The sequence below is a fragment of the Balearica regulorum genome, chromosome 29, assembly GCF_011004875.1.
Source record: "Balearica regulorum gibbericeps isolate bBalReg1 chromosome 29, bBalReg1.pri, whole genome shotgun sequence".
Lineage (NCBI taxonomy): Eukaryota > Metazoa > Chordata > Aves > Gruiformes > Gruidae > Balearica > Balearica regulorum.
Genome location: NC_046212.1, coordinates 1080366 through 1090628, shown reverse-complemented (window position 1 = coordinate 1090628; position 10263 = coordinate 1080366). Strand labels below are relative to the sequence as shown.

The window sequence follows — 10263 nt, the reverse complement described above, 5'->3', positions numbered from 1 at the left end:
CTCCTTTCGCTGCGGCTGCTGCCTCGCGCGCTTGGTCCTTCCTCCTGTCCTCTCTTTTTTTTGTTTTTTTTTTCCTGATGCCGTAGAGGGTGAATTCCTCATGGCTTGACCAAAACTGCCAGTTTCTTTGGTGCTCTGCACTTAGTTTCCAGGGGTCGTCGTCGGTCCTCGGAGCCCTGATGTGCTGCGGGTCCCCACCGGACGTGCTGCCCGTCTGTCCGCAGACCTGCCGTCGGCTTCCTCGCCCCGGCAGCGAGCCCTTCTGAGCTCTGCCTCCGGCGAAGGACACGGACGGAGCCGCCGGTTGGGTTAGTCCGAGTCGGTGCCAGCCCCGTCCCGGCAGGGTGGGTGCTGTTTGGGCACCTCGATGCCGGCAGCGTCGTTCCCGTCCTGAATTTTGCACTTTGTGACACGCGGCCAGTTTAGGAAGGGGGGTGTGGAGGGGACGCGCTGCCCGGCTCCTGCCTGTGAGAGACCTGGGGGGGTTTGACCAAGAGGAAAATCAAAGGTGACATGGGGGGGGGGGGGCTGCGGTGTGGGGGGCTCGGTGGGCATTGAGACAAACCCAGAGTGGGGCTGGGGGGGGGTGCTGTGCAGGGGCAGCGAGGGGAACGGCGCTCGGAGCCGATCTTTGTCCTTCTGTGCCCCAAAAAGCTCTTGCGTCCCCTGTCCCGCGCCCCTCGGCCCTCACCGGCACCGGGGGACAAAAGGCTGAGAGCGAAACCTGCGGCGCGGGAGGGCTGAGCCTGAACCTCACCCTGCGACCGGCTCACGGGTCACGTCCGTGCCTGTCCCCCCCCCCCCCACCGCTGGGCTACAGCCGTCACATTTAGCAGCACGGGCTTGAAAATTGCGCTGAAATCATCACGTGCCAGTTCCTCCTCCTCCAACAGAGCTGAATTTCTCTTTGAGCCCACGGTTTTTCCCGTCAGCCCGCGGTCCCTCTCCTGCGTCCCCCAAAACCTGCCGAGAGCCTCTCCCTGCGCATCTCCAACTCCGTCCCGGTGCGGCAGAGCAGGGACCGGGCAGGGAGCTGCCAGACCCGCGGCCGAGGGTACGGCCGGGCTTCGCGATGCTTCCCTGCTCTTTCCAAACCTGTTGGTGTCCAGGAAATCTCGTTAAATCTGCAGGCGTTGGGCTGGATCCCATCATGGGCTGGGATTTGGTGTGAGCTCAGAGCAGCGAGCCGTGAGCCGGCTTCGAGGCAGGGCTGGGCGTTACGAACGGTGTCTGTTTGCCGGGAGGACGCAGCGCGGCCGGGCAGGGACCCTCTGGCTCCCAGCGCCCGGCGTTCCTCGCCCTCTCCGGGGTCGGGAGTGTGGATGCAAGGTGTGCGGGTCCGTAGGTCTGGGCACGCGCGTGCTCCGTCTCAGCAGGCGCTCTCTTAGCTTTAAAGATTTGCGAGTCCTCTAAGACCCCTTTCAAAGTCCTCTTAAAATTACTCGGTAGGTTCTTTCCTTCCCTTTTCCTCCTCGATGCACACAGGAGGGAGTTTACGGAGATTTGCTTCATTTCTCACCCGCCCTGCGGCAGGGGAGCGCAGGTTGGTAGCGAAGGGCTCAGCCCCCGCTCCCCGCTGCAGCCGGGTCTCGTGCTGGGCGACCCGCAGCCCTTCGGACCAGTCAGGGTTCGGTGTCCATTAACATCTCCCGGACCGTATTTCGGTGCTGTCCTGTTGCCCCAGCACAGCCCCGGGAGGTGGTGGTGGCTCCTCTGCCCGTCCCTCGTCCCTTGCGGGGGTCCAGCACAGGGGATGTCGTGGGGAAGGGGCTCGGGCACCTCCCTGCCCAGCCCAGAGGTACCAACCGGGGGGAGCGGGCGCCAGCGGGGCCGGGGCAGCTGCAGGGACGTTTGCCCACCTGTGGTGTGACCGTCCCCAGCGCTGGCCGGAGCCTCAGGCACCCCCGGGGACTCCGACACCCCAATCCCTGGCACTGTTTTTCGGTTGTTCCAGACTTTTGCAGAATGACGTTCCCTGGGGAAAGGGCCCCCGAGCCGGTTCCTCTCCCAGCTCCATCTGCTCCGGGTCCCCTGCGGCCCCAGAGCCCCCACGCTTCCCGTGTGCCCCGGTGCAAGACCGGCCCCGGCACAGGGTGCCCCGGTCCCGCCATGTGCCGTGTGCCGGGCTGTGCCGGGGCAGGAGCTCCCCGTGCCATGGGAAGGGCCGGCGTGGCATGGGAGAGTCTTTCAGGCTCGTTGGTGGGGCGGTTAGCTAACGAAGAGCTGCTTTAATTTGCGTCTTCTCTGCACTGTTCACACCTACCTCTGGCACTGACCGGGCTGGGGCACAGACCTGGGCAAACGTTTCGCCCGTCTCGGAGCTGCAGCCTCGGCGCCGGAGCAAGCCAAGGGCCGGGACGGCCGGGCTCTGCCGGGCTCTGCCGGCCGCAGGCGCAAGCCCCTCTGCAGCCGGGTGGAGGGGGAGAGCGGCGCCGAGCGAGCCCCGGCGTGCCGTGCCAGCCATCTGCACGCGTGTCTGTGTGTGGCAGCCGCTTCGTCTCCTCTGAAGGTGTTTTTGCTTTTAACTCCCCGGCTTCGTTCCCCTCCGGCGCGCTGAAATGTGGAACCTGCTGAGCGAAAACCAGCGTGCGGCCGTGCTGTCGTTCGTCAGCGGCAGGGCCTTAATTGGCAGGCGGTCTTGCTGGGGGCCTTTAGCGTGGATGCCTTTGTACGTGGGCAGGGAGGGAGAGGCGATTGCGTCAGACGGAGGGGTCGGTGCCCGAGCATCCCCGCAGCCAGCACCGTCGGCACCGTCCCAGTCCGAGACCCGGCAGAGGCAGGGTCCGCGTCCCGTCCCGCGGTGCCGATCCCGGTGCCGCCGCACCGGCGGTTCGGGCATCTCCCTCCCCTCCGTAGGTGCTTCGTCCTTCAACCGCTGGTTCAAAGCACAAGCGCGTGGGTCTGGCAGCACGAGCAGCGGGGGGGGGAGGCTCCTGGCCCCTCGCCCCCCACACGCCTGCCCCGTGGAGACCCGCCACAAGTAGGGTAGAGTTTTGATGTGCAATTTAAAAATAGAAAAAAAAATAAAAAATAAACAATGTAGGAAATCCCTGCGGGGCCGCTGCGGCGGCCTCGAGGTGCCGGGTGCCTTGGTGGGCAAACTGAGCCGCGTCCCCCTCAGCTTGCTGGTTTCTCGCCCTTCTCCTGAGAGTGGGACCCCCAGAAAGCCCCGAAATCGATCCTGAGCAGCGAAGCACTTGTCTCTGGGTAGAGGAAACCGGAGTGAGCAAAACCCCTTCGTGTCGTGCAAGGGAAACAGAAAGTCGTTCAACCCCTCGCAGTTCTAGGGAGCGAATAGGAGGCGATACGTAGGAGAAGAAGGAGATCAGCCCAACAAGCCATCCATCCCCGCAGCGCAGCCGCTATCCTGTCGGCCTCCTCCTTACCCCCGCCTGAGCCTAGTGAGCGGTTACTTTTGTCTCGGATGTTCCGTGTATGTATTTTCAGAAATCCTGCATCACCTTTGGGGAGGGGGGTGGGGGAAGGAACTAAAAAGAAATTTAAAAAATAAAAAAAGAAAAAAGAAAAAAAGCATTCAGACTTGATCTATTTTATACAATGTAAGCTGCGACCAAGTCCTGTTATTCATATTGTGGCTTTGAATCAATTATGTTTATTAAAATGCTATTGCTTCTACGTCTTTTTCGTCCTTTTTCTGCTGACGGCTGGTCCAGGGGGAGCGGGAAGGGGAAACGCGCTCAACCTCGTCCCCAGAGCTGGGTGTGCACCCCCCCCCCGCTGCCGTCCCGCACCGGCGTGCCCCGGTCCCCCGGGAGAGGAGCCGGGCAGCAAGGGGACCCCTGGGGCGAGGGGCTGGGGGGGCTGCGCAGGGCTGAGCCACGGAGACTCCCGGGGACAGCGGATGCTGCTGGGGGTCTCAGGAAGGGGAGGAAGTCCAGTCCTTGGGGCATGTCGGGGGCTCCCCCTGTCCTCCCGGCTCGGCCGTCGCTGGCTCCAGATGTGCTTCCCCACTCCGGTGGGTGGCGGGGGGGGGGGGAGCAGGACCGAGCCCCGGGGCCGCTCAGGGCTGCAGCCAGGCTCGGACGTGCCCCTCGGCCAGGGCGATGCCCAGCATGACGCCGCTGCCCAGCAGGAACCCCACGTTCTGCAGGAGGAAGCGGCCCCAGGTGCCCTCGCCGGGGCCCTCGGTGCCCCGCAGCACCTCGGGGAGCTGGGGCAGAGCAGGGGGCTCAGCGGGGCTGGCACAACACCCAGCCCCACGGCCACCTCCCCTGGCCGCCCCCTTACCATGTCGGCCAGGGCCACGTAGAGGAAGACGCCGGCGGTGGCAGTGAGGATCCAGGGGGTGAGGTGGGACGCGCTCTGCCCCACAGCCACCCCCACCGCCGCCCCCAGGCAGGAGAGCAGGGCCGAGAGCAGGTTGAGGAGCAGGATGGTGCGGGGGGCCGTGCCCGCCCGCAGCAGCACCGCCAGGTCGCCTGCAGCAAGAGGAGAGTGGGTGAAGGGGGGGTGCAGGGGGTGCCGTGGCTGGGGCCGGGGCCGGGGGGCACCTACCCAGCTCGTGGGGCAGCTCGTGGCAGAGCACGGCCAGCGCGGTGCTGAGGCCGCTGGAGAGGCTGTGGGAGAAGGCAGCGCCTGCGGGAAGAGGGTCCTTTGCCCCCGACCTGCACGGACCGTGTGCCCCCCCATGCCCCGTGCACCCCTGTCCCTCTGCACCCCCTCTGCACCCCTGTCCCTCCCCCTCCGCCTCCCCGTGCCCCTCACCGATGGCCAGCCCGTCCGTCAGATTGTGGATCCCGTCCCCCAGCACCACCATCCAGACGATGTCAGAGGCCCCGGGGCTGGGGGGCAGCGTGGGGCCGTGGGAGTGTCCGTGGGGGGGTCTGTGGGGGGGTCTGTGGGGCTTGTGCTCCAGCTCCGGCTCCGGTGCCGTCAGGTGTCGCAGCTCGGCCCCTGCGGTGGTAGAGGCACAGGGTGGGGGCCGGGGCCAGGGGCCGGGGGCACTGCGGGGCGTGAGGGGGGTCTTACCTCCTCGCAGCGACGCCAGGCCCCCTGCGGCCACGTCGGGGGTCTCTCCAGGGGAGCGTCCCTGGGGAAGATGGAGATGTTGGGTGCAAAGCTGGACCTGGTGGCAGCCCCACGCCTGCCCCAGCGCCCGCGGCTCTCACCGTGGCCTCCCGGCTCCGCCGCAACATCCCCAGGAGCAGCTCCACCAGGAAGAGCAGGTAGATGCCCCCCAGCGCCGCCAGCCCCTGCAGCACTGCGGTCCCCGGCTCCACTGGCATCTCCTGGTGCCTCCCCTGGGCCTGGACACGGGGGACCCGGCGGCTCAGGGGACCCGGACACCCCCGTCCCCCCCGGTGCCTCGTGCCACCTCCGTCCTGCCGGGGCGGGGGTACCTACGTGGGGCCAGAGGTGGAGCAGGGCGTCCCCGCAGAGCGTCCCCACGGCCAGCGCCACCAGGAAGGCCAGCAGCGAGCGGAAGAAGCCACGGCTCAGCAGCGGGACGAGGACGACAGCCAGGGCGGAGGGCAGGCTGACGAAGGTGACGGCCAGGAGCCCCCAGCCCAGCGCTGTGGGGCGGGTGAGACGGGCACGGCCGGGGCAGGGGGTGCAGGACCCGGGGGGGGACACACGCAGGGCTGGGGGGGTCCTTGGGGACCGTGGGGTGATGGGCAGCTGGGGATGGGGGATGTGGGAGGGGACACGCAGGGACGCAGCGATGGGGGATGCAGGGATGGGGTGGCAGGGACTGGGGACGTGGGGACCATGGGGGGATCCAGGGATGGCGATAAAGGGACAAGAGACCTGGAGAGCGGATGATGGAGGAGCCAGGGATGAGGATGTGGGGACAGGGTCCATGGGGAGCAGCTGGTGGGGGACCAGGGCTCAGGGTGCAGAGATTGGGGACACAGGGACCGGGCACTGGGGTACCCGGAGATGGGGCTGCAGGGACAAGGGACCCAGGGAAGGACGGCCGGGGGCCAGGGAGGGGCGCTGGGTTGGGGTTACCTGGCCACAGGCCCCCCCCCGGGGGAGGCAGCGTCACCTCATCGCTGTGCTGGATGCAGACGCGGCTGTCGATCTGGTAGAGCAGGGCCGGGCAGAGGAGGGTGAACTGCTCCGGCGTCAGCTGGGACACCGAGTCCAGCCCAAAATTCACCAGCAGCTGGGTGACGTTGAGGCACTGGGGGCGGGGGGGACAGACACACACACGACACACACGATAACACACTGGTGAGTGGCATGGGGGGGGGGGGTGTCCCACTGGGGGGACAAGGAGCCGCAGGGGCTCCCGGCACGTGGCAGCGGAGCGGGATGGTGTGACACCCCCCCCCCCACCCCAAACCCCACTCACATCGTCGTGCGGGTGGTCGGCGCTGGAGTGCTCCAAGCCCAGCACCCTCCCCAGCAGGCTCAGGCCAGGCTGGTCCCGCCGGGGGGGCAGGGGGGCCCCACGGCTCCCAGGGGTGACCCCGGCACCGAGGGGCTCGGCGGGTGCTGCCTTCGTCCAGCTTTCTGTCCGGGAGGGCCGGGGGCTGCGGGAGGTGGATGCGGATGAACCCCCCCCTCACCCCACGACACCAGGGTTGGGGCGCAGCCCCCTGAGCGCGGGGGCGACCGGGGTACCTGGGGGGACGGGTGGGCGGCGGGGCGCTGGGTGCCGGGTCCCCGCCGTGTTCCCAGACGGGGTGTCGGTGCCGGTGCTTCTCCTCCTGCACCTCCAGCAGGTCGAGGTGGCTGACGTGGCCGTGCCCCAGCTCCTCGTGCTGGATCTGCACCACGCGCACCCGGCCCAGCCCCAGGCTGCCCAGCAGCCGCGCCAGCCCCTCGAAGGGCAGCGTCCCGTTGGCCCCGTACTGCCCGAACAGCTGCTGCAGGTAGTAGCCGTGCTCCTGCGCCGCGTCCTCGGGCAGCGACCCGGGCCCCCCCCCGGCCCCCAGAGCCAGCAGCCCCAGGACGCCCAGGAGGAGCCCAGGGGGGCCCATGGGGCCGGATCGGCGCAGGGGGGTCCCCGGCGGAGCTGGGGAGATGCCGGCGTGAGGGCGGCGGGGGCTGCGTCACTCCCGGCCCCCCCCGCCCCGCCGTGGGGCTGAGCCCCCGGTGCCTGTGGGTCCCTCCCAGGGCAGGGGGTCCCTCCGAGCGGCCGCGGGGCCGGACCCTCCTGCCGCCCACCATGGGGACGGTTGGAAAGCGACGGGCGGCATCAGGGTCACGGCCCGGGAACGCGTGTCCCTGCATCGGGGAGCGGGCTGGGGGGACCGGGCAGGGCCAGGCGCTGTCCCTGTGCCCCCCACGGGGCTGACCCCCCCCCCACCAAGGTGGGTGATGGGGGGGTGTGTGGGGACAACGCTGGGGGGGACACGGTGACACTCGTCCTTGAGGGGAGGTTTTGCAACCGGGGCAGCTTTTGTGTTGGAGTTAATGTTTCACCGCGTGGGAAGATAACACCAATGCCCCCCCCCCCCGCCCCGGTGCTTGCACCCCCATCCACCTGTGCCCCCAACGCCCCCACCCACAGCCCGGCACAGCCGTGTGCCCCCCAACTCCCACCCCACTGCCGGGGACACGGGAACGGCCCTGCACCACGATGGGAAACACCAAACCGCGGGCGCGATGGGGCCCGTCCTCCCCCCGCCACGTGGGGCTCGCCGATGCCGTGGGGCACGGAAGATCCCATGACTCCGAGAGCTGGCGCCCCACTGCCATCCCCACCCTGGCGCGAGGTCCCACGGGTGCCCCCACCTTCACCGGAGCTGACCCCCTCCCGCCAAGGTGGGTCTCGCGGTCCCCCGGCATCGCCCCGTTGGTGGGGTCCCGTCCCGCCAGGTGCGGTGCCGGCGCCGCCCGCGCCCCCCCCGGCCCTCCCGTGCCCCCGCAGGGGCTCACCTGGGGCCGCGCTGTGCCGATGGGGGGGCCGGGGCACGCGCCACTGACCGGCCCCCGTCCCCGTGCCGCAGCCGCGCCGTCTGCTGCGCCCCAACCGGGGGGGCCAAGGGTCACCCAGACGCTGCTCCCAGCCAGCCCCGTGCCGGGAGGGGCCACGGGGAGGGCCTTAAAGGGCGAGGGGGGTCCGGGCCCCCCGCAACAGGGCCAGGGCCGCGGGCAGGGAGCAGGCAAGGCGCAGGCAGGAGGTCAACCTTTATTAACTCCCGCCCCGACAGGTCCTTGGCGTGGGCAGGCAGTGACTGGGTGTGGGGGGGTCCTGGGCTGGGGGCGGGGGGGCTGCGAACCCCCCCAGGGCTGCCAGGCAGCGGCCGCACAGCTCAGCCCCGTCCTGCCCGGGACCCCCGAGCCCAGCTGGCTCAGGATGGGGGGCCCAGGCCACCCCTGCACGCCCCGGCCAGCCCCCTCCTCGCCCCGGTGGGTGCTCAGTGCCGGGGAGCCGGGGACCCCCCCAGACCGTACTGGGGGCCCGGAGGGAGCGGGGCCGCGGGGGGATCCCGGCCCGTTATCTCTTGCTGCTCCTCCGCGTCTCCTTGCCGTTGCTGACGGGGCCGGTGGCGGGGCCGGGGTGGCCGGGCTGGCTGCGGGTGATGCGGCCGCTGGGGGGGTGCGCGGGGGCGCTGGGGGGGTGCGCGGGGCCCCCCGGACTCAGCCCGTTCCCATTCTGGCTGTCGGGGGCTGGAAGCAGAGCAGAGCGCCGGGAGAGGGTGAGGCTGGAGGCACCCCCGAGCTGGGGGGGTGACACCGGGGGGTGTCCCGTGCCCCCGGGTGGGGAGGGGGCTGTGTGACCTACCTGGGGACGCTGCGGGGGGGCCCTGGCTGGTCTGCGAAGCAGCCGGACTCGCGCTCTCGTTCTGGGCCTGCGGAGCAGACGGAGAAGCCCCGTGTGCCGGAGAGCCGGGTTGGCCACGCTCAGGGGGGCCGGGGGGTCCCGGCGGTGCCACCCTGGCCCCCCACTCCCCCCCCCCCAGACTCACCCCTTTACTCTGCGACTGCTGCGCCACGTACTCAGGGTTGGGCTCGCTGAAGTTGGGCACCTCGGAGTAGACCATGCAGAACCTGCGGCAGAGCGGAGCCGTGGGGTCCCCCCTGCCACGTCCCGGTCCCCCCCCCACCCCCTGGCTCCGGTGGGACACCCCCCCCCCCCCTCGCCCCGTCCTTACTCGCCGATCTTCTGCAGGTCGCCTCCGCGCCCCGTGTAGAGGGTCAGGCAGCCCTTGAAGACGGACGCGTACCTGGAGGGGGAAGGCCGGGGGCGTCAGGCCGGGGGGGAGCCCTGAGGGGCCGGGGGGGTCCCAGGGTGCCCCCCCCCCCCCCGCCTACCCCTTGGTGAGGCGGATGATGTCCCCGGGCTGGATGAGGTTCCCCACGTCGTCCCACACCGAGATGTTGATGCTGCCCGTCTTGTCGGCCACCTTGCACGTCCGCACCTCGTGCCCGTCCTTCGTCTTCGTCACCCGGCCTGAGGGGCGGGAGGGGGGGCGGGGGGGGTCAGGGGGTGCGGGGGCGCTCGGGGGGGGTCAGGGGTCTCGGGGGGGGTCAGGGGGTGCAGGGGGGTGTCGGGGGTGCGGGGGGGTGTCGGGGGGTGCCGGAGGGCTCGGGGGGGTCAGGGGGTGCGGGGGGGATCGGGGGGTGCCGGGGGGCTCGGGGGGGGTCGGGGGTGCAGGGGGGTGCCAGGGGGTGCGGGGGGGCTCGGGGGGGGTCAGGGGGCGCTTGGGGGGGGTCAGGGGGTACGGGGGGGCTCGGGGGGTGCCGGGGGGATCGGGGGGTGCCGGGGGGATCGGGGGGGGGGTCAGGGGGTGCGGGGTGCCCCCGGTGTCCCCCCCGCCGTGGCACCCACCCGTCTCCAGCACGATGAAGATGAGGTTGAGGTTCTTCAGCCCCGGTTTCACGTCCTTCACCAGCGTCTCGGTGCTCATGGTGCCGGCGGGGGCCCTGCGGACGCAGCCGTCACCCCCCGGCCCCGCAAGGGGACACCGGGGTCGGGGATACCGGACACGGGACGCCCCCCCCGCCCCGGGACGGGCCCACGGGGATGGGGAGCAACCGGCCGCGGGGACAGCACCGCTGGGGACCGGGGCCGGGACCGGGGATGGGGCCGGTCCCGGGGCCCTGCCCTCCCGCCCCGCCACCAGGGGGCGCTCGCACCTCCCGCCTCGCCGCCCCCGGCGCTGTCCCCCCCCCCGCGCTGCGCGCGCTGACCTGCCGGAGCGCTGGCCGCCGCGGGCGCTCCCGGAAGTCGCCTGCCACCACCCTCGAGCAGCCAATCAGCGCGCGGGAGGCGGAGAACGTCCCCCTCCACAGACTAATGGCGGTGCGGAGGAGGCGGGTCTTAGGTAGTAGGTCCCGCCTCCG

At 70.5% G+C, this 10263-nt stretch overlaps 2 protein-coding genes across 3 annotated transcripts; both read right to left on the bottom strand.

Annotated features, from left to right (window-relative positions):
- Positions 1 to 3579: 3579 nt before the first annotated feature.
- SLC39A5 (solute carrier family 39 member 5) lies at positions 3580 to 7975 on the bottom strand. Its single transcript, XM_075737822.1, has 11 exons — positions 7852 to 7975; positions 6592 to 6985; positions 6320 to 6500; positions 5974 to 6148; positions 5365 to 5534; positions 5130 to 5267; positions 4990 to 5050; positions 4726 to 4914; positions 4516 to 4596; positions 4249 to 4439; positions 3580 to 4171 (listed from the first exon to the last, which is right to left on the bottom strand). The coding sequence occupies exons 2-11, from the start codon at positions 6948 to 6950 to the stop codon at positions 4022 to 4024; spliced, it is 1695 nt and encodes a 564-aa protein (XP_075593937.1). The 5' UTR covers positions 6951 to 6985; positions 7852 to 7975; the 3' UTR covers positions 3580 to 4021.
- A 299-nt stretch (positions 7976 to 8274) lies between these two features.
- Positions 8275 to 10232, bottom strand: NABP2 (nucleic acid binding protein 2). Of its 2 annotated transcripts, XM_075737828.1 has the most exons (7): positions 10111 to 10232; positions 9749 to 9843; positions 9232 to 9370; positions 9072 to 9143; positions 8886 to 8967; positions 8702 to 8768; positions 8275 to 8586 (listed from the first exon to the last, which is right to left on the bottom strand). In XM_075737828.1, the coding sequence occupies exons 2-7, from the start codon at positions 9825 to 9827 to the stop codon at positions 8414 to 8416; spliced, it is 612 nt and encodes a 203-aa protein (XP_075593943.1). In that variant the 5' UTR covers positions 9828 to 9843; positions 10111 to 10232; the 3' UTR covers positions 8275 to 8413. The 2 variants fall into 2 exon arrangements, with proteins under 2 accessions (XP_075593943.1, XP_075593945.1); XM_075737830.1 differs by lacking the exon at positions 10111 to 10232 and having other exon boundaries at positions 9749 to 10083.
- Between the last annotated feature and the right edge of the window lie 31 nt (positions 10233 to 10263).